Genomic DNA, 24,372 nt, shown 5'->3' with positions numbered 1-24,372 from the left:
CTCTGAGTAGCTGGGACTACAGGCGCCCGCCACCACGCCCGGCTAGTTTTTTGTATTTTTAGTAGAGACGGGGTTTCACCATGTTAGCCAGGATGGTCTTGATCTCCTGACCTCGTGATCCACCCGCCTCGGCCTCCCAAAGTGCTGGGATTACAGGCTTGAGCCACCGCGCCCGGCCGATTTGTGTATGTTGAACCAGCCTTGCATCACAGGGATGAAGCCCACTTGAACATGGTGGATAAGCTTTTTGATGTGCAGCTGCATCCGGTTTGCCAGTATTTTATTGAGGATTTTTGCATCGATGTTCATCAGGGATATTGGTCTAAAATTCTCTTTTTTTGTTGTGTCTCTGCCAGGCTTTGGTATCAGGATGATGTTGGCCTCATAAAATGAGTTAGGGTGGATTCCTTCTTTTTCTATTGATTGGAATAGTTTCAGAAGGAATGGTACCAGCTCCTCCTTGTACCTCTGATAGAATTCAGCTGTGAATCCATCTGGTTCTGGACTTTGGTTGGTAGACTATTAATTATTGCCTCAATTTTAGAGCCTGCTATTGGTCTATTCAGGGATTCAGCTTCTTCCTTATTTAGTCTTGGGAGAGTGTAAGTGTCCAGGAAATTATCCATTTCTTCTAGATTTTCCTGTTAATTTGCATAGAGGTGTTTATAGTATTCTCTGATGGTAGTTTGTATTTCTGTGGGGTCAGTGGTGATATCTCCTTTATCATATTTTATTGCATCTAGTTGATTCTGCTCTCCTTTCTTCTTTATTAGTCTTGCTAGTGGTCTATCAATTTTGTTGATCTTTTCAAAATACCAACTCCTGGATTCATTGTTTTTTGGAGGGTTTTTTGTGTCTCTATCTCCTTCAGTTCTGCTCTAATCTTAGTTATTTCTTGCCTCCTGCTAGCTTTTGAATGTGTTTGCTCTTGCCTCTCTAGTTCTTTTCATTGCGATGTTAGAGTGTCAATTTTAGATCTTTCCAGCTTTCTCTTGTGGGCATTTAGTGCTATAAATTTCCCTCTACACACTGCTTTAAATGTGTCCCAGAGATTCTGGTATGTTGTATCTTTTTTCTCATTGGTTTCAAATAACATCTATATTTCTGCCTTCATTTTGTTATGTACCCAGTAGTCTTCAGGAGCAGGTTATTCAGTTTCCATGTAGTTGAGTGGTTTTGATTGAGTTTCTTAGTCCTGAGTTGTGGTTTGATTGCACTGTGGTCTGAGAGACAGTTTGTTATAATTTCTGTTCTTGTACATTTGCTGAGGAGTGCTTTACTTCCAATTATGTGGTCTATTTTGGAATAAGTGTGATATGGTGCTGAGAAGAATGTATATTCTGTTGATTTGGGGTGGAGAGTTCTGTAGATGTGTATTAGGTCTGTTTCCTGCAGAGATGAGTTCAATTCCTGGATATCCTTGTTAACTTTCTGTCTCATTGATCTGTCTAATGTTGACAGTGGGGTGTTGAAGTCTCCCATTATTATTGTATGGGAGTCTAAGTCTCTTGGTAAGTCTCTGAGGACTTGCTTTATGAATCTGGGTGCTCCTGTATTGGGTGATATATATTTAGGAGAGTTAGCTCTTCCTGTTGAATTGATCCCTTTACCATTATGTAATGGCCTTCTTTGTCTCTTTTGATCTTTGATGGTTTGAAGTCTGTTTTATCAGAGACTAGTATTGCAACCCCTGCTCTTTTTTTGTTCTCCATTTGCTTGGTAGATGTTCCTCCATCCCTTTATTTTGAGCCTATGTATGTCTCTGCATGTGAGATGGGTCTCCTGAATACAGCAAACTGATGGGTCTTGCCTCTTTATCCAGTTTGCCAGTCTGTGTCTTTTAATTGGAATATTTAGTCCATTTACATTTAAGGTTAATATTGTTATGTGTGAACTTGATCCTGCCATTATGATATTAACTGGTTATTTTGCTCATTAGTTGATGCAGTTTCTTCCTAGCCTCGATTGTCTTTACATTTTGGCATGTTTTTGCAATGGCTGGTACCGGTTGTTCCTTTCCATGTTTAGTGCTTCCTTCAGGGTCTCTTGTAAGGCAGGACTGGTGGTGTCAAAATCTCTAAGCATTTGCTTATCTGTAAAGGATTTTGTTTTTCCTTCACTTATGAAACTTAGTTTGGCTGGATATGCAATTGTGGGTTTAAAATTCTTTTCTTAAGAATGTTGAATATTGGCCCCCACTCTCTTCTGTCTTGGAGAGTTTCTGCCGAGAGATCTGCTGTAAGTCTGATGGGCTTCCCTTTGTGGGTAACCGGACCTTTCTCTCTGGATGCCCTTAAGATTTTTTCCTTCATTTCAACTTTGGTGAATCTGGCAATTATGTGTCTTGGAGTTGCTCTTCTCGAGGAGTATCTTTGTGGCATTCTCTGTATTTCCTGAATTTGAATGTTCGCCTGCGCTACTAGGTTGGGGAAGTTCTCCTGGATGATATTCTGAAGAGTGTTTTCCAACTTGGTTCCATTTTCCCCCTCACTTTCAGGCACCCCAATCAGACGTAGATTTGGTTTTTTTACATAATCCCATACTTCTTGCAGGCTTTGTTCATTTCTTTTTCTTCTTTTTTCTTTAGATTTCTCTTCTCGCTTCATTTCATTCATTTGATCCTCAATTGCTGATACTCTTTCTTCCAGTTGATCGAGTCGGTTACTGAAGCTTGTGCATTTGTCACGTATTTCTCGTGTCATGGTTTTCATCTCTGTCCATTCGTTTATGGCCTTCTCTGCATTAATTATTCTAGTTATCAATTCTTCCACTCTTTTTTCAAGATTTTTAGTTTCTTTGCGCTGGGTACGTAATTCCTCCTTTAGCTCTGAGAAGTTTGATGGACTGGAGCCTTCTTCTCTCATCTCATCAAAGTCATTCTCCATCCAGCTTTGATCCATTGCTGGCGATGAGCTGCGTTCCTTTGCAGGGGGAGATGTGCTCTTATTTTTTGAATTTCCAGCTTTTCTGCCCTGCTTTTTCCCCATCTTTGTGGTTTCATCTGCCTCTGGTCTTTGATGATGTTGACGTACTGATGGGGTTTTGGTGTGGGTGTCCTTCCTGTTTCTTAGTTTTCCTTCTAACAGTCAGGACTCTCAGCTGTAGGTCTGTTGGAGATTGCTTGAGGTCCACTCCAGACCCTGTTTGCCTGGGTATCAGCAGCAGAGGCTGCAGAAGATAGAATATTGCTGAACAGTGAGTGTACCTGTCTGATTCTTGCTTTGGAAGCTTCCTCTCTGGGGTGTACTCCACCCTGTGAGGTGTGGGGTGTTGGTCTGCCCCTAGTGGGCATGTCTCCCAGTTAGACTACTCAGGGGTCAGGGACCCACTTGAGCAGGCAGTCTGTCCATTCTCAGTTCTCAACCTCCACGTTGGGAGATCCACTGCTCTCTTCAAAGCTGTCAGACAGAGTCGTTTGGGTCTGCAGAGGTTTCTGCTGCTTTTGTTCTTGTTGTTTAGCTGTGTCCTGTCCCCAGAGGTGGAGTCTACAGAGACAGGCAGGCTTCTTTGAGCTGCTGTGAGTTCCACTCAGTTTGAGCTTCCCAGCGGCTTTGTTTGCCTACTTAAGCCTCAGCAATGGCGGACGCCCCTCCCCCAGCCTGGCTGCTGCCTTGCAGTTAGATTGCAGACTGCTGTGCTAGCAATGAGGGAGGCTCCGTGGGCGTGGAACCTCTCGGCCAGGAGTGGGATATAGTCTCCTGGTGTGCCCGTTTTCTAAGACCCTTGGTAAAGCGCAGTATTGGGGTGGGAGTTACCCGATTTTCCAGGTGTTGTGTGTCTCAGTTCCCCTGGCTAGGAAAATGGATTCCCTTCCCCCTTGCGCTTCCTAGTTGAGGCGATGCCTTGTCCTGCTTCAGCTCTCGCTGGTTGGGCTGCAGCAGCTGACTAGCACTGATTGTCTGGCAGTCCCTAGTAAGATGAACCCAGTACCTCAGTTGAAAATGCAGAAATCACCTGTCTTCTGTGTCACTGGCACTGGGAGCTAGAGACTGGAGCTCTTCCAATTCAGCCATCTTGCTCTGCCCCCCCACTTTTTACTTTTAAATATATCTCTTACATTGGAGATATTTTATATTATTTCCAGGAAGCCTTATTAACTTCAGTCTTCATAATTATTAAACCTTGCACATATATTTGTTTGTTTCTAAAACTCAGGAATCCTGTTGACTTGAAGTTTTTAGTTTCTTTCTTCACCTGTGAATACTGAATCCTGCTTGACAATCATAGATATATATATAAACTATTAAATATTCAACTCGAATAATTATTGCTTAATTTTCTTTATGTGAGATCTTTTCTCCAATTTTAAACTGTCATCCTATATGGTGTAAATAGGCAATTCGAGTTAGTATTATATTGTTTACAGGAACATAAGAAAAGCATGTGAATTTTAAAGCGGGGTTTCACATTTCTATCTCACTTTATAGTAGTACTTAAAAATGCCTCATAATTCTATAGGTAAGCATTTCTCTTGCACAATTAAAAATTTCAAGGTTTTTATAAAAGTGGTTTTCAGGATCTTGTTGTTGTAGATTTAAATGTTTTCATTCAATTCAAAGATGCCTATTGCAATAATATTTCAGAAATATTTACCTATATCAATAAAATTATATTCTTGGAACAAATTTGGAAATATGTAACTTAGAAACTTAATCCCACGTTTTTCTCTCTCCTTTAATTTCATTTCCAAAATTTCAACAGTCTGAATAGATTTGTGTTGCTTAATTCTACCCATTTAGTCTATCTTATAAATATTTATTTTCTTATCACTATGTAATTTTCCTCATGTAGGTCATCTACTCATACTCCAAATGTATTTATCCAGATCTTTCTTCCAAGCCCCTTAGATGCCTCAAATCTTAGAGGTCTCAAACTGAAAGCATCTTTTTTTTTTATTCTTTTCCCGCCTCTTTTCTGACTCTTTGTAATCTACTCAGTCATCTGGTTTCCCCATCCTAGTAAATAACATCTAGGAAGTAGCCATGAACTGCTCAAACACTTCAACCTGCATTTCAACTGTCCCCCACATCCTGCACTTCAACCCTCCTCCAGGTCACCAAGCCAGTCACACACCAAAATTTGTATTATCTACCTTCTTATAATTTTCCGTATCTTATTACCATAATTAACCATCTACCTATAATTTTGAAGTACTCCTTTCTAGTTTTGCCCCATCTCCCCATGTTCATCTATCTTTACATCACTGGAAGGGTCACCTTTCTAAAATATATTTGTAATGATGTAACTCATCTGCATATTGAGCGGATACCCATTACCTGAAGGGTTAAGTTCACATTCTAGCGTGACACATATCTTACATGGTTTGGTCCCATTTTTTGTCTCTTCAACTCATTTGCTCTGACTGTGTTCCAGTTTTACCACATCACTTTGGCATCCCTCAGTTGCCACGTTGTTTCATGCCTTATTATTTTGCACATGCTGTTGTACCTAGAGTCTTTGTATCCTGACTCTGCACTTTGCCTGTCCTTCCAAATACGGCCCCAGTATGGCGGCATTTTCTCTGCTTTTCAGGTAAAACTCATTGTTCTCTCCTTTGTACTTTTATGCATTTTATTGACTTAAATTGTAGAACTGGTGAATTATACTTTTCTGTTCTTTTTTTGTTTTCACATATCTCTACCATTTCTTGAATATAGGCCAGAACCTGTCTTCCATGTATATTTTCTGCTTCTCCCAGGATTGTGCCTATGATTTGATAGATATAGTGTATGTTTTTTCTTGTTGTTCTCTTTTGTCTTACTGATAAATTGTGTGAGTGAATAAACACATTTTTTTCCTGAAGTTTTTTTTTGTTGTTGTTGCTTTTGTTTATTGTTTGTAATAGGAGGAAGCAACAAAGACAGTAACTGGACAACAAGAAAATGATATTGGCATTATTGAACAAGCTCCAGAAGATCAAACAAGTAATGACAATTTTATTTTTATACCAAAATAATAGAAGTGGTACATTAGTGAATATCTCTGAAAATCTTTCTATGCTTAAGTGCTATTATTTACAAAAGAATTTTATAGACCAAAATACAATGGCTATTTAAAAAAATATTTTCTGATATCTTTCTTCATGCTATCAATTCTTTTTACTGAACCTGCTTCAATTCTGAAATTCTATTTTTGCTGTTAGTTTTGTTTTTGAAATACTCATAAATGGCAATAGATTTGTATATGGTATTACAATTTACAGTAATAAATGTTCTCATATATGTGTCTGTGAATAACATTTTGTAGATAAGATACCCACATCAGAATCAAGACAAAAAGAATATACAGAATCTTCAGATTCTGAGGTATGTGTATTGTTGTTGTTGTTGCTTTTTTAAAACTTAAGTAATGAGTAATCTTAAAACATAAAAAGATGATTTGACTTTATACTCTTACCTCTGCATGTGTCCGTAAGGTGGGTGATCATGAGGTCAGGAGATTGAGACCATCCTGGCTAACATGGTGAAACTGTCTCTACTAAAAACATAAAAAAATTAGCCGGGTTTGGTGGTGCGTGCCTGTAGTCTCAGCTACTCGGGAGGCTGAGGCAGGAGAATGGTGTGAACTCAGCAGGTGGAGCTTGAAGTGAGCCAAGATTGCACCACTGCACTCCAGCCTGGGTGACAGAGTGAGAATCCATCTCAAAGAAAAGCAAAAAAAAAAAAAAGAGAGAGAGAAAGCATTTATTTTCTGACATTTATCAGAACATACTTTATAATCATGTGCCAAGTAGATAATAGCTGCATAGTGCAATTCTGCTAATTTGCAGGATTAATTTTGAAGCCAATGTAGAATAGTGCAAAAGAAAATAAGACTTAGAAGGCACTAGGAATCTATTTGAGTTCTGAAGTTGAGTTTGTCTAAAAACTAAATAATTTCTCTGTGTTCATTTATGGGCAAATACATAATTCTGGGTATATCTAGATGTACAAAGGCTCTAATTGGATTCAGAGACAAAGAGTTTAAAGTGTAGTCTTAGTCTTGCTCAACTTGGAACTTAAAACGATAATGCCTGGGACTTGAAAGACTCCATCTCAAAAACAAAACAAAACAAAACAAAAAAAAACAAAAACAACAACAAAAAAACACTTATAAGTCATTATAAATTTTTCTTAAAAACAAAACAGAGAATGTTTGGTTAGAGAAAATTGAAGAACTTTATAATTAGCACGGGTATGGGAGTGGCAGTGGAATTCTATGGTCAGAGTAGATCTGTCTGAGACTGCCATTTAATCTCCATCTCAAAGATGAAGACTAGGCCATATGAAAGTTTAGGAGCAAAACATTCGGAACAGAGAGAACAGTGGAACATATTTGTTCATCATTTTGTTCTTAACAACCTAGAACGACTAGGAAGTAGAAAGTGGGGTAACCACCACCATCATCATCATCCTCATTATTCTAAGGTGAAGAAAAATCTGCAAATACGTGTCTGGCACATGTTAGAGGTTTCATGAATGCATGCTTTTATTTTTCTCTTTTTATGAAGGCTTGCTCTACTTTTTTGAAGTTATGTCTTAAGAATGAATTGCACACTTTAATGATTGTTTGCTTTCATTTAAAAATAACAAAAATATATTTTCCTTATGAATCTTTTATTCAAGCAGTTCTTTATCAGCAAAAAACTTGTAAAATTTATTCTTATTATCTTAAGTCTTTGTTTTCCTAAGTGAAACAGCTTTTACAGAATTCTATTCCTACTCTGCATGACATACTCTGAAAATTCTCTTCATGCCGTGCATAATTTTTAACAAAAAAATCTGTAATAATGCATATGTCAAATGTGTAATTGTGTTGTATTTTGTTTGAAATGCCCTGTTATTTTTTGCAAGGACTACAGTGTAAGGCAGATACTTTGAATTTAATTCCTTTTGAAATATGCACACGATTGAATTTTTTTGGGAATATGATTTATTTTCTTTGCTCAGTAACCCAGTCAGTAGTCACATGAAGATAAAAGATAAGCATGATATACAGAGCGTATTTGAGGTTTTCTCTTGAATGTTTTGGTTTTCCATATGTGAACAGCCTTAAATCTAATTACCTTTAGAGTAAAAAATTTTGTTTTAAAAAAGATTTTAAATGAAAAATATGATGCTTGTTATTATTATTTTTAAATTGAAATTATTTATTGAGGCAGGCTATGGTGTCTCACACCTGTAATCCCAGTATTTTGGTAGGGCAAGGTGGGTGGATCACTTAAAGTCAGGTGTTTGAGACCAGCCTAGCCAACATGGTGAAATCCTGTCTCTATTAAAAATATAAAAATTTAGCCAGGTGTGGTGGCTAATGCCTGTCATCCCAGCTATTCATGACGGTGAGGCAGAAGAATCACTTGGTCTTGGGAGCCGGAAGTTGCAGTGAGCCTAGATCATACCACTGGGCAACCCTGTGACGCTTTGTCTCAGAAAAAACAAAACAAAAAAAATAGTAAAAAAAAGAAATTATTTATTAATATTATCTTTAACAGATTATCTCTGTGAGTGACACACAGAATTATGTGTGTTTAACTGAGGCTACATATCAAAAAGAAATAAAGACAATAAATGGCAAAATAGAAGGTAAGAACCATTTTTTATTTAAAACATCATTTGACCAATTATTTGTCTAAAAGCATGAGGACTGATATACTCTGACAGCCAAAGAAAATTATGTTTTAAACGCGTAGCATGGAAGGACAAAAGGAGTGAAAGTTACATGTCTTCTCAGGTGTTAGCAACAGATTATATTGAGAGTGCCAAAAAAAGAGCTGAATTATTAGTTTAAATTCAATATACCTGAAGAAAGGAGTAAAAGAGGGAATGAAGACCAAGGAAGACAGGGAGTACATGAGGGAACAAGAAGCAGGTTTATATAATGGAGAATGGTAAAATAAAATAATTCTTTAGAGAAAGATAGAGCATGATTAGAAAGCTGGGAAGAATAAAAAGTGACCTTCCATTACCAAAAGTTGCCAGGGAATTACAGCAAACATGTTGTCACTCCTGTCTTTCTCACTGGTGGGAAGGCATTAGGGATGGAAGCAACTGACCATAGAAAGTTGTGTTTTATCTGCAATAGGTGAATATAAGCATATTGGCACAGCCATGCGTGTATACAATTTGTCATATACACTCAGTATAGACCAGAAGTTTTCACACTTTATAAAATCAGCTGAATACCTTTTTAACAGTGCACATTGTGATTCAGCAGACTTGGGATTCTGGCATTTTAAATAAGTTCTCAGGTGATGCCGTTGCTGGTGGTCCTTGGACCTCACTCTTAAGTAGCAAGAGAATAGCCTTTCCTTTGGAAAAATCTGGAAGAAGAGCAATTGGATAGAAGATCAAGACATAACAGGGTCAAGGAAAAGCATTATATTGCTTTTATTTCTGCATCTGTTTCTGGTCAGAGGGGAAAAAGAGGTAAAGAAATAATAATTACAGGTGTCAGATACTAATCCTAATCAAAGAGAAAGAAAGTGTTGGGAAAATTGATTTTAAAAGATGTTGAATGGGAAAAATGAAGACCACAGATGTGGACATTATTTTGGCTAAGGAAGAGGGATTGTGAGGCAGGAAATGGGGCAAGAAAGAAGATAGCCAGGCAGCTTTGGAGTTTCTGAATAGGAAATTTGAGTGAATTCACTTCAGATGCATTTACAATATTTGCACTCCAGATTAGATTTTGGGTACTCCAGAGACTACCGGAAGTGGAGGATTACTAGAATTGGAGTAAACTATGGTGACTTTTTAGTTTTCTCTATTACTATCAGCATAAAAGGTATATATTTTGTTGATATTAGCTATTCAAATGAGAAATATTTGAATCTAAGAGCATTGGCTTTATTTTTAATGAAGCAAATTGTTTTGGTAACATTGTTGTTCTATAAAAATCCATTAGACACTTAATAAAGCAGACTAATTTTTAGAAACAAAAAAATACTGAATTTACTACCTGAATTCTAAATTTTTTTTTAAATAAGTATTTTCCTGATTTAAAAATATAAAATATTATTTGTATGTAATAAGTATGTTGCCATAAATTTTCGAATAAACATGCCAATATTGAAAGCTCATTACACAAACTTTTAAATGAATTTTGTATATATTTTTTACATGAGTGAATCAAGAAAATTTCTGAGGATAAACTAGAGGATACAGAAATGTAGGCATATGATTACACCACATGGATATGGAAAACAATGAATATTTTATTTAGTATTATCCCCTAAGTAAATATCCAAGCTGATCAATTTGTAACACGTTCAGTGATGAGATGTCAGTTCTGCATTCAGCTGAACTCTCATCAAAACGGTGTACCGTCTCAATTGTAGGACAAATTAAAGAACATGATGAATGTAATGATATAAATTATTCTAATGTATTTCATTAAACATATGGTGTAGGATTCTATGTTCAGCTTTGACATTTATTTTTTCAGGGTCACGGTTTGCTCCTCTGATCAAAGATCATTTATGCTTTCATCACTCAGCATATACATATTAATATCAACACATTTTGCATGCAAAACACATTCTCACTTTTGAAATCTTAAGTGCATGTTTGATGAACCGTAGATTCCTAGTTTCTTCAGTGTATTTCTGTCATGTGAGTGTCCTAAAGAAACAAACAAAAGAAAATCTCCTAAACCTAAAGGAATCATTCTCAAAGCTGAGCAAGAGGACTCAGTTAGATACTATCACTGGGTTCATTTGTGGTTGGTTTTGTTATATTTACCTATGACTGATAACAAATCTCTTTTGCTTTAGAGTGTACTGAAAAGCCTTCTGACTTTGAGGTATTGAGTTTTATAATTTTATCTTGAATTATTTATTAACTATGTATTTTGTGAAGTATACATTCGTTATTAATCATTTTTCTTCTAAACCCATTTAGCCTGCTGTTGAAATGCAAAACTCTGTTCCAAATAAAGCTTTAGAAAGGAGGAATAAACAAACATTGAGAGCAGGTAATTTTACAGTTCAACTATATTAAAATGAATATTTCAATAGTTGACATATTAATAGTCTCATCTCCCCAATGTTTATTTTTCAAATATTATGGAAATATTTGAGTTAATAATGTCCATAGTGGTATCCACGTTTGAAAAACTGATTATTTACAAGAACATGAATTTTAATTAGTTTTTTTAAAAATTAGCTTTAATTTTAGGTGTTTCTATTTTTATGTTCTGATACTGTAATGTTTTGTATTGGGAATGTCTGTATGACTTAAAGATTCAAGAAGATGAATTTTTAAACTCTAATATTTTTCCTGTTCAAAACTTGATTCAAATTCTACCCTTTACTGCAGAGAAAGCTTCACTTTTTGACATGCCAATTGTGTTTTAACATTGGTTACCTCATGTGGATGTAGTCATTTGAAGCATCCTAAGGAAATCAGTTATTCTGATTTAGCTTACTCTGTGCGTGTGTATGTGTGTGTGTGTGTGGTGTGCATGTTTGTGCCTGTGTGCATGTGTATGTGTGTTTGTGTGTGGTATCCCTAGTTTTTAAAAATGGGAGAAGTAATCATTTCTTTATAATTATATTTGTAAAACTGTGATTCTGAAGCATTTGGCTTTAGTGTCTTTTCATTGTTTAGAGGTAAACAATTGTCTAAACTAGTTTTTAAAAAATTATTCCTATACATGCTTAAACATTATACAACATATGTACACAGTCATAGATAATACGTAGAATTTGTTTTTAACTTCTAATATGTAAATAATTGTACATTGTGTGTAATTTTCTGTAACATTCTTTATTTTATCAGCATTATATTGTAAGATCCATCCATAATAGATGGAACTAGCTCTGGTTTTGTTTTTATTGCATTCTTTATATAAATTCCGTTATATAACTGCACCAGAACTAAAGTTTGTTTACGCAAAAAATAAAAGCAAATGCAAATTTCAGTCTTATTTAAGTTGGTTTTATCTACTGATTTTTGATATATTAGAAATTAAAATTAAAGAATTTCAAGTATAACCATGCACAATCATCTATTTTAATAAAAATGAAAAGTGTGACCTATGAACCATTACAGCTATGCTGTTGTAACACATTATTTCCCCGAAACAGTGCAGTATACACTTCTAAAAATGAGATTGAAAATAGTCGATAACGGCTGGGCGCGGTGGCTCAAGCCTGTAATCCCGGCACTTTGGGAGGCCGAGGTGGGCGGATCACAAGGTCAGGAGATCGAGACCGCAGTGAAACCCCGTCTCTACTAAAAAAAATACAAAAAATTAGCCGGGCGCGGTGGCGGGCGCCTATAGTCCCAGCTACTCAGGAGGCTGAGGCAGGAGAATGGCGGGAACCCGGGAGGCAGAGCTTGCAGTGAGCCGAGATCGCGCCACTGCACTCCAGCCTGGGCAACAGCGTGAGACTCCGTCTCAAAAAAAAAAAAAAGAAAAAAAAAAAAAGAAAATAGTCGATAACAAAAGTATGATTTGAGTTTTGGATTCTCTATGTGAAATTTGAACTTTAGGGATGCTCATCTCACAACTTAAAAGCACATTTGAAAACCAAATATATAGTTCATGCATGTCAAATTATAAATGTACCCTTAATATTAAAATGATATTTAAAGCTTCAGTTGTGCGTGTTTGCTTTTCTCTTTGAACTATGTTAAAGAGTTAATATTTGAAAAATTTGTTTACAAAGAAAACGGAACATTATTTCTGTTTTTTGTTTGTTTTCTGTCTTATGGCTCCGTGATTTTCATATTCTATTATATGACTGTACCACAATTAATTAAACGGTTTTATGCTGATAAAATACATAAAAATAAAAACAAATTCAGATTTTGATAAGCCTTTTAAGTTGGCTTTATATTTTATTTTTAATATATTAAAAATTAAAAGTATAGTATTTAAGATATAAGCATGCATAATCATATATATTCCGATGGCAATTAGAACTATGAGTTAAAAATTATTAGAGCTATGGTGTTACAACACAGTTTGTCTCTGAAACATTCCAGTATACACTTCTAAATAAACGCAAATGATCATGGTCAACAGCAAAAGTATGATTTGACCTCTTGGATTCCCTGGAGGAAACTTGAACTCCAGGGATATTCTGATCAGAATTTAAGACCAGTTTTAAAAATCAGACTTTTAGTTCATGAATGTCAAATAATCAGTTGACCCGTAATGATGAAATCATCCTTAAAGTTTTTGTTAGGCATGTTTGCTTTTTTCTTCAACCTGTCTTAAATAGTTCAAATTTGAAAATTTTGTTTATAAAGAAAACTGGATATATATGTGTGTGTGTGTGTGTGTCTCATGACTCTCAGTACTCCTTGGATCTTGTGTAGATCGTGATTTAATTCTATTAAATGTGGAAACAGTAGTTTACTAATGTGTAGACATTGATTTAATTCTTTTTTAGGGAAAAATTAGGTTACTTAAAGCAATTATTTTTATATAGATTTCTAATATTCTCTAAGGCATCACAAGTTGATTCTGAAGATATTGAATTAAGGAAAGACTGTCTCAAAATAACTAAAGGAGTTTTAAAATTTAATGTATATGCAATAAAAGCTTTTTAAGCTTATTTATTTATTACACATACACAAAATATACTGTCATACATGTTGAAACTTAAAATTGTTAGACATAAAGTTTGTTAACATAAAAAAATTTATATTTCTCAAGAGTCTTATTTATTGATAATTTCATTTGAATAACAGATTGCTGAGTCAATCAAACTAAGTAATGCTAAAAAATAGAAAAAAAGATAACATATAATTAAAGTTATCTCATTAAATTTCAAGCATAGGACATACTGTGTTTCTGGGAAGAAGAACACATTAGTGCCTTTTTGAAGAAATAATTTATACAAGTTAGCCAAATTTCTATTTTTTTCTATTCTAATGAATACAATATTTTAGTTTGCAATTCTGTTAGGTTGACCATAAAAGTTGTGGGAATAATCTGAAAAAAGTATGTAGATGTTGAATAAGAAACACCACAGATTCATGAAAAAAATAGATTTGTATACTCTTTTAAAATATATCATAGTAAATATTCTCATTAATGTATCTGTGATTAATATTTGATAGATAATATGTTGACATTAAAATCAGGAAAAGAAACATATGCAGAATCACGTTGGAGTTCTAAGGTATTGTGTAATTTTGTTTTTATTATTATTTAATATAAATATTGAGTGATGTTGAAACTTGAAAGTAGAGACTTTGACTTTATTGTTTTACCTCTGCATATTGCCCTTCAGTAATTTCTGATATTTTTCAGAAAATACTAAGCAGTTATTATTTGCTAAGTAGATTACTGCTTCATAGTGCAATTTCACGTATTTTCAGGATTAAGTTTAAGAAGGTAGTGTAGTATAGTGTGAAAATACATCTTAGAATTCTAGGAATTTATTTGGGTTCTGAATCTACAGTTGTCTAAAAACTGAAGAATTTCAGTTCAGGGGTCCACCTGTGAGCAAATTTATGATTCTCTGGTATATCTGGATTCAGAAGAAAAAGGTAAAATAGTTTTGTGTATCTTGGAACTTGAAAGGATAATGCCTGGTGCTTGAAAGTATTGCTATATTTGGATTGCACAGTGCAGATCTTAAGGAATATTTTGGGCAAAGGAAAAGCAAGAAAAATAGGAAACCTGAGAAACTACAGTAAAAACAATTTGGTTGAGTAGTGTTTTAAAGAGTGAACATTATTTTCACAAATAGAACTATTTGAGTTATTTTGTGGCAGCCATGCTTTCAACCACATAAATATCTGTATTCTGAGATCACAGCTGTGCAAAGAGCTGGAAAGGGCCCCACTAGTTGTTAGAAGTAGCTGCTTTATGGCAGTAACAATCATGAGTAGAAGTCAAAAAACCAGTCAGTATTCTGGTTCTGTTACTTACTAGTTATGTAACCTTGGAGAAAATTATTTAATGTATTCAAATGTCAGTGGCCTTGTTCATTGAATTAGTGCTAATATCTACCTCTTCGATATGTTTAATTGAGCAATGTTGTAATAAAAGTGAAAATATTTTGCAAACTGAAAAATGTGTATACAAATGTAAGATAATGATGACAGTGGTATTCAGTGGCTTAATAAATATCAAGGGTACTTTTTCTAAACATGAAGGCAGTATTGTCAGAAAAATAATGGGGGAATACAACAGACATGTGGATTTCTAGTTTAGTGTATGGGTATGTTAAGTATCAGCAGGCTACTAATACTATTTTCTAAACTTGCGAAGAATTTAGCAAATTAGACCTCTCTGATGAGATTTTAAATGCTTTGACTATTAATAATGTGCTTCCTAAATAGCATAAGTGTGCTAAGCAGTGAGACCTGAATACACAGGATGAGGACTTATGTCAAAGTGGTAGGAATAGAAAAGCAAGTTAACAACACTTATAAGTAAATATAAGTGATCTCTATATAAAGACAGATAGTGTTAGGTTAGATAAAATTGAAGAAGTTTACACTTAGAATGGGAATGGGAGTGGCAGTCAAATTCTGTAGTCAGAGATTTCTTTGAGACTGTCAGTCAAGCTCCCATAACAAGCATGAGAGGTAGGATGACATGTATATACCCAAAGGATTATAAATCATGCTGCTATAAAGACACATGAACACGTATGTTTATTGCGGCACTATTCACAATAGCAAAGACTTGGAATCAACCCAAATGTCCATCAGTGACAGACTGGATTAAGAAAATGTGGCACATATACACCATGGAATACTATGCAGCCATATAAAAGGATGAGTTCATGTCCTTTGTAGGGACATGGATGCAGCTGGAAACCATCGTTCTCAGCAAACAATTGCAAGAACAGAAAACCAAACACCTCATGTTCTCACTCATAGGTGGGAATTGAACAATCAGATTACTTGGACTCTGGAAGGGGAACATCACACACTGGGGCCTATTATGGGTAGGGGGTAGGGAATGGGGGGAGGGATGGCATTGGGAGTTGTACCTGATGTAAATGATGAGTTGATGGGTGCTGACGAGTTGATGGGTACAGCACACCAACATGGCACAAGTATACATATGTAACAAACCTGCACATTGTGCACATGTACCCTAGAACTTAAAGTATAATAAAAAAAAGAAAAAAAAAAAAGGAGAAATCTCCAAAAAAACAAACAAACAAACAAACAAACAAACAAAAAGAATGTCTAGGTGAAAGACATTTGGAGCAGAAAAAAAGCAGATCACATTTCTTTATAATTTTTCTCTTAACATTCTGGAAAGACTAGGAAGCGGAAAGTGGGGTAAACATTATCATCATCATTTTCATTATTGTAAGGTGTAAAAAAGTTTGCAAATGTGTTCCTGGCACATAATAAATGCTTTATGAATAAATGTTATGTTTTTATGAAGGACTTGCTATAGTTTTCTGAAATTATGTTTTAATTGAGATTGAGTTGCATATTTTATATGATATTGGTTTCTTTTCATTTAAACTTAATAGAATGTTTTTCTTCTTTTAAATTTATTCATGCATTTCTTCTGTTATCAAAAAATTTCTCAAAAATTTTTGATTATTTCAAATTCTTGTCTACCTAAATAAAGAAGATTTTACAATATTCTATCTCATACTCTGAAGGTTTTCTTTCCTTAAAGTGTCTTATTTTAACCCTAAAAATTTATAATTATGAATATTTTAAATGTTTAATGTTGTCAATGTTATATAGCAAGAAGCAGGTGATTGTCTTTTGTTTTAAATGACCTCTCTTTTTTCTTGAGGACTACAAAGTAGAGTTAGATATTTTGAATGTAATTTCTTGTTGAAATATGCACATGAGTAAATACTTTTTCTGTGGATATGTTTTTATTTTTGGGTTTTCATGCTTAGTAACTGTTTCAATAGCTAAATGAAAATGAAAATAAGCTTGATTTGGAGAGCATATGTGAAGTCCTTTATATAAATGTTTTGGTTTTCAATAGGTTTCTATTCTTAAACCAAATTGCCTTTAAAGTAGGAAACTGAGTATGTTTTGAAATATGTTAGGAAATCTTGATGTCACTCATTATTATTATTTTTATTATTTTAAAATTGCAATTCATTATTGATAGAACTTCAAACAGAGTGTTTCGGAAAGTGCTGCACAGAATTACACGTGTTTACCTGAGGCTACATATCAAGAAGAAGTCAAGAATATAAATGGAAAACTAAAGGGTAAGAATCACTTTTTATTTAGAAGTCATTTGACAGTATGTTTATCTAAAAATTTGAGGACTGTTATACTGTAATAGCCTCAGAACATTACGCACTAAATGTGTAGTATAAAAAAAGCGAATTAAAATGGTAATAAGTTACATATCTTGTCAGGTGTCAGCAACAGAGTATATAGTGAGTGCCGAAAAAGGAACTGAATTATTACTTTACATTCCAGATATTCTAAAACCTGAGATATCTCAGGAAATAAGAGGAAAGATGTAAAAGAGGGAATAAAGAATGAGGAAGACAGAAAGTACAGGGAGGAAATGAGGGAAAAAGAAGCAGGTGTATACAATGGAGGTTCATAAGATAAAATAACTCTTTAGATAGAGGAAGAGTATGGTTAGAAAGGTGGGAAGAATATATAGTAAGCTTTCAGTACAAAAACTAGTAAAAGAATTACAGCAAAAATGTTCCACCCAAGCTAAAAACCATGGCACAAGAAGTACGTGATACATGCACAAGCTTCAGTAGCTGATTCGATCAAGTGGAAGAAAGGGTATCCGTGATTGAAGATCAAATGAATGAAATGAAGTGAGAAGAGAAGTTTAAAGAAAAAAGAGTAAAAAGAAACAAACAAAGCCTCAAGAAATATGGGACTATGTGAAAAGACCAAATCAACGTTTGATTGGTGTACCTGAAATTGACAGGGAGAATGGAACCAAGTTGGAAAACACTCTGCAGGATATTATCGAGGAGAACTTCCCCAACCTAGAAAGACAGGCCAACATTCAAATTGAGGAAATACAGAGAACACCACAAAGATACTCCTCGAGAAGAGCAACCCCAAGACACATAATTGTCAGATCCACCAAGATTGCAAAGAAGGAAAAAATGTTAAAGGTAGCTAGAGAGAAAGGTCAGGTTACCCACAAAGGGAAGCCCATTAGACTAACAGCAGAGCTCTCAGAAGAAACTCTACAAGCCAGAAGAGAGTGGGGGCCAATATTCAACATTCTTAAAGAAAAGAATTTTCAACCCGAAATTTCATATCCAGCTAAACTAAGCTTCATAAGTGAAGGAGAAATAAAATCCTTTACAAACAAACAAATGCTGAGAGGTTTTGTCACCACCAGTCCTGCCTTACAAGAGCTCCTGAAGGACACACTAAACATGGAAATGAAAAACAGGTACCAGCCACTGCAAAAACATGCCAAATTACAAAGACCCTCGATGCTAGGAAGAAACTGCATCAACTAACAAGCAAAATAACCAGCTAACATCATAATGACAGGATCAAATTCACACATAACAATATTAACCTTAAATGCTCCAATTAAAAGACACAGACTGGCAAATTGATAAAGAGTCAAGACCCATCAGTGTGATGTATTCAGGAGACACATCTCATGTGCAGAGATACGCATAGGCTCAAAATAAAGGGATGCAGAAAGATCTACCAAGCAAATGGAAAACAAAAAGAAAGCAGGGATTGCAATCCTAGTCTCTGACACAACAGACTTTAAACCAACGAAGATCAAAAGAGACAAAGAAGGCCATTACATAATGGTAAAGGGATCAATTCAACAAGAAGACCTAACTATCCTAAATATATATGCACCCAATACAGGAGCACCCAGATTCATAAGGCAAGTCAATAGAGACCTACAAAGAGACTTAGACTCCCACAAAATAATGATGGGAGACTTTAACACCCCGGTGTCAATATTAGACAGATCAACGAGACAGAAGGTTAAAAAGGATATCCAGGACTTGAACTCGGCTCTGCACCAAGCAGACCCAATAGACATCTACAGAACTCTCCACCCCAAATCAGCAGAATATACATTCTTCTCAGTACCACATCACACTTATTCCAAAATTGACCATATAGTTGGAAGTAAAGCACTCCTCAGCAAATATACAAGAACAGAAATCACAACAAACTGTCTCTCAGATCACAGTGCAATCAAAGTAGAACTCAGGATTAAGAAACTCACTCAAAATCACACAACTACGTGGAAACTGAACAACCTGCCCCTGAGTGACTACTGGGTACATAACAAAATGTAGGCAGAAATAAAGATGTTGTTTGAAACCAATGAGAACAAAGACACAACATATCAGAATCTCTGGGCCACATTTAAGCAATGTGTAGAGGGAAATTTATAGCACTAAATGCCCATAAGAGAAAGCAGGAAAGACCTAAAATTGACACCCTAACATCACAATTTAATGAACTAGAGAAGCAAGAGCAAACAAATTCAAAAGGTAGCAGAAGGTAAGAAATAACTAAGAACAGAGTAGAACTGAAGGAGATAGAGATACAAAAAACCCGATAACAGACAAACAGAGAGTCAAATCATGAGTGAACTCCCATTCACAATTGCTTCAAAGAGAATAAAATGCCTAGGAATCCAACTTACAAGGGATGTGAAGGACCTCTTCAAGGAGAACTACAAACCACTGCTCAACAGAAAAAAGGGGACACAAACAAATGGAACAACATTCCATGCTCATGGATAGGAAGAATCAATATCATGAAAATGACCATACTGCCCAAGGAAAATTTTAGATTCTATGCCATCCCCATCAAGCTACCAATGACTTTCTTCACAGAATTGGAAAAAAGTACTTTAAAGTTCATATGGAACCAAAAAAGAGCCCTCATTGCCAAGACAATCCTAAGCCAAAAGAACAAAGCTGGAGGCATCACGCTACCTGACTTCAAACTATACTACAAGGCTATAGTAACCAAAACAGCATGGTCTTGGTACCAAAACAGAGATATAGACCAAGGGAAAGGAACAGAGCTCTCAGAAATAACACCACAAATCTACAACCATCTGATTTTTGATGAACCAGACAAAAACAAGAAATGGGGAAGGATTCCCTGTTTAATAAATTGTTCTGGGAAAACTGGCTAGCTATATGTAGAAAGCTGAAACTACATCCCTTCCTTACACCTTATACAAAAATTATTTTGAGATGGATTAAAGACTTAAATGTTAGACCTAAAACTATAAAAACCCCAGAAGAAAACCTAGGCAATACCATTCAGGACAGAGGCATGGGCAAAGACTTCATGACTAAAACACCAAAAGCAATGGCAACAAAAGCCAAAATGGACAAATGTGATCTAATTAAAGAGCTTCTGCACAGCAAAAGAAGCTTCCATCAGAGTGAACAGGAAACATACAGAATGGGAGAAAATTTTTGCAATCTACCTATCTGACAAAGTGCTACTATCTGGAATCTACAAATAACTTTAATAAGTTTACAAGAAAAAATCAAACAACCCCATCAAAAAGTGGACAAAAGATGTGAACAGACAGTTCTCAAAAGAAGACATTTATGCAGCCAACAGACACATGAAAAATGCTCATCATCACTGGCCATCAGAGAAATGCAAATCAAAATCACAGTGAGATACCTTCTCACACCAGTTAGAATGGTAATCATTAAAAAGTCAGGAAACAACAGGTGCTGGAGAGGATATGGAGAAACAGGAACACTTTTACACTGTTGGTGGGAGTGTCAATTAGTTCAACCATTGTGGAAAACAGTGTGGTGATTTCTCAAGGATCTAGGACTAGAAATACCATTTGACCCAGCAATCCCATTACTGGTTATATATCCAAAGGATTATAAATCTTACTACTATAAAGACACATGCACATGTATGTTTATTGGGGCACTATTCACAATAGCAAAGACTTGGAACCAACCCAAATGTCCATCAATGATAGACTGAATTAAGAAAATGTGGCACATATACATCATAGAATACTATGCAACCATATAAAAAGGATGAGTTCATGTCCTTTGTAGGGACATGGATGAAGCTGGAAACCATCATTATGAGCAAACTATCACAAGGACAGAAAACCAAACACTGCATATTCTCACCCATAAGTGGGAATTGAAATATGAGAACACTTGGATACAGGGTGGGGAACATCACACTACAGGGCCTGTCATGGGGTGGAGGGAGCGGAGAGGGATAGCATTAATAAAAATACATAATGTAAATGATGAGTTAATGGGTGCACCACACCAACATGGCACATGTATACATATGTAACACATCTGCATGTTGTGCACATGTACCCTAGAACTTAAAGTATAATAATAATAAAAAAAAATTTCCATCTTTACTTACTCGCTTGTGGAAGACATTAGGGATGGAATTACCTGACTGTGCGAAGCTATGTTTCATCTATTATTGGTGAATATAAGCATATATGGGCAGCCACACATGTATATATTTTTTCAGTATGGTCCAGAAGTTTTCATACTTTAATAAATGAGCTACAGATCTTGTTAACAATGCACATTCTGATTCAATAGACTTGAGGTTGTGCAATTTTAATAAATTCTCAGGTGATGCTGATGCTGGTGGTTCTTGGACCATGCACTGAGTAGCAAAGGTATAGAGTTTTCATTGAAGTAATTTGGAAGAAGAGCAATTGGATAGAATGTCAAGACATAACAGAGTCAAGGGCAAGCATTATTTTGATTTTGTTTCTCAGTATGTTTTTAGTCAGAAGCGAAGAAAGAGGTTAAAAAACAACAACAGAATTTATAGATGCCCAATATTACTTCCGAACAAGAGAAAGAAAGTGGTAGGAAAATTTATTTTTAAAAGTGTTGAAGGGAAAGAATCAAAACTACAGATCTGGAGATTATTTTTGCTAAAGAATAGCAATTGTGAGGCATGAAGGGGGAGGGGAGGAGAAGCTAAGTAGGTAATTTTGAAGTTTCTGAGAAGGAAACTTGAGTGAACTCATTTCAGATGCATTTGGAATGTCTGCACTCCAGAAGGTTAGATTATGTGTGCTCTGGACAGTATTGGAAGAAGCAGGGATTACTAGATTTGGCGTCTACCACAGTGACTCATTACTCTTTTCTATTACTTTCAGGATTCATAGAGACATGTTTTGTTGATATTATTTATTTAAGTGAGATAAATTTGAATATGAATCCATTGACTTTTTTAGTAAAATTGCTGCTCCATAATAATCTGTTAGATGACTGGGCCCGGTGGCTCATGCCTGTAATCCCAGCACTTTGGGAAGCTGAGGTGGGCCGATCACTTGGGGTCAGCAGTTCGAGACCAGCCTGGCCAACATGGTGAAACCCCGTCTCTACTAAAAATACAAAAAAAAAAAAAAAAATTAGCTGGGTGTGGTAGCACACGCCTGTAATCCCAGCTACTCAAAAGGCTAAGGCAGGAGAATCGCTTGAACCCAGGGGGCGGAGGTTGCAGTGAACCGAGGTCACTCCACTGCATTCCACTCTGGGTGACAGAGTGAGACTCCATCTCAAAAAAAATAAAAATAAAAAAATAAAAATTTGTTAGAGACTAACATGGTAAATCAGTCTAATTTTAGAAACAAAAACTAAATTTATTACTTGAATACTAAAACTGATTTTTAAATAAATATTCTGATTTCAAAATAAAAATGGTTATAACTAATTAATATTTAGTAATCAAGTTTTTGAATAAATATTTCAATACTGAAAGTTTTTTATACATTATTTTCTTTATGAGTTTTATATGCCGTCTTATATGAAGGGATGAAAAAACATTCAGATGGATAAATGACAGGTTGCAAAAATGTAGGCATAAAATTACACCACATGTGTATGGAAAAAAATGAATATTTTTATTTACTATTATTCTCTAATATACATCCATGCTCATGAATTCATTACACTTTCGTTAATGAGACATCAGTTTTACATTCAGCTAAACTCTTATTGTAACTGTGTACCTTCTCAATTATAAGATAAATTAAAGAGTATGATGAATGTTTATAATTTAATGATATAAGTGATTCTGAAGTGTATCTTGTAGTTCAGAAGCTCTCATAATTTATAACTAGTATATGTTAGCCATGTGTGAGATTCATAGATGCCATGTGATAAACGAGCTCTAGATGATGAAATGGTTTGTAAAATTTTCCTTGTGTGTTTTTTTGCTTTTTTTTCTTTTTCACATAAAAATTTTAAACTCAATGTTTTTGTTTATAAAGAAAATAGTTACAAATTTACTTTTTGTCACCTGGGACTGCACATTTTTGATATAGTTTGAACCTAGACTTTTTTTAAACTTGTGAAAAATTAGGTCACTTATGACTATTATTTTTATATAAATTTCTGATATATTTATCCAAAATTTCCCAAGTACTTTCTTAATACATTGGCGCATTAGAGACTATATCATTATAATTTTTTTAAAAAATATATTCAATAAAATGTTTTAAAGTCCATGTCTGTATCATTCATTGACACAATAGTTTCATTAATCTTTAAACTTTAAATGACTAGACATAAATTTCATTGATATAAAAGTATACATATCTTTGAATAATCTTATTGATGAATAATTTATCCTGGAAAATGAACTAGTCATAAAGCTTGCTGAGTCAATCAAAGAAAGTAACAGTAAAATATTAATTCCTGAAAGAAAATGAGGGTTGATATTTAACTAAACTTACCTGGGTAAATGGCAACTATCAGACATAGTGTGTTTTTTGCGGGGAGAGGAATACAGGAGACTGCTTTTTTGAAGAAAAAAAATCATACAAGCTTTTTATAAGTCTTACGTCAGGGTTTTGATAAGGAAGCAGAGCCATTCATGACCACTCAGGACATAGAACTGATGCTGCGTTTTCTCTTTCCTCTGGGAGCCTCTTTGCAATTCACTAAGAGCTTTTCCTGAGACCCTTGTCTTGACTGGTGCTTGTCCTCCTCATTAGGGTATCCAAACATCAGGCTAGTTTTGTCAGTCCAGTCCAGCTTGTCAGTGTACTTTTGTTCAGCTTCATCTTTCTTTCTGGAGCTGAGTACAGAATTCAGGGCACTGGGCATTACACAGACCTGTCGATAACCTGAGGGAACAAAGAGTTCTTACCAGTAAGACAATGACAAAGCATATTCTTACGCGCTTCTGCCACAGTATATTCTAACCTGCGGTCACCATTTGTTGGCTGGGAGGTTGCACTGCACACCCCGTTACAAAATTTGCTGACTCAAGTGCGGATAGGGAAATGATACAGGCTTCTTGAGACCTCCACTTTCTCATTTCTGCAGCAAATCAAGGGCTTTCTCACATGCCCAGTATGCTGCCATGAGAACTAGCATTTGGGAAAACCACCATACTAAGTTTACATATAACCAAAAGAATCATACAGAGGCTGACTCCCCTGGCAGCACTCAGAAACAAATTGCATTCCTCA

The 24,372-nt window shown here is 35.2% G+C and overlaps 1 protein-coding gene across 1 annotated transcript in view; it reads left to right on the top strand.

Annotated features, from left to right (window-relative positions):
• The window catches only part of LOC135964391 (ankyrin repeat domain-containing protein 30A-like), a 139,822-nt gene that overhangs the window by 89,705 nt on the left and 25,745 nt on the right, over window positions 1-24,372 (top strand). Inside the window, exons 36-42 of the mRNA XM_065520014.2 lie at window positions 5,846-5,924; window positions 6,247-6,305; window positions 8,471-8,561; window positions 10,751-10,779; window positions 10,878-10,950; window positions 14,052-14,113; window positions 17,044-17,146. Of these exons, the coding sequence (XP_065376086.1) occupies window positions 5,846-5,924; window positions 6,247-6,305; window positions 8,471-8,561; window positions 10,751-10,779; window positions 10,878-10,950; window positions 14,052-14,113; window positions 17,044-17,146 (496 nt within the window). The remainder of the gene's footprint in view (window positions 1-5,845; window positions 5,925-6,246; window positions 6,306-8,470; window positions 8,562-10,750; window positions 10,780-10,877; window positions 10,951-14,051; window positions 14,114-17,043; window positions 17,147-24,372) is intronic.

This window comes from Macaca fascicularis, chromosome 9 (genome assembly GCF_037993035.2).
Source record: "Macaca fascicularis isolate 582-1 chromosome 9, T2T-MFA8v1.1".
NCBI lineage: Eukaryota > Metazoa > Chordata > Mammalia > Primates > Cercopithecidae > Macaca > Macaca fascicularis.
This window is presented reverse-complemented; position numbering and strand designations above follow the sequence as displayed.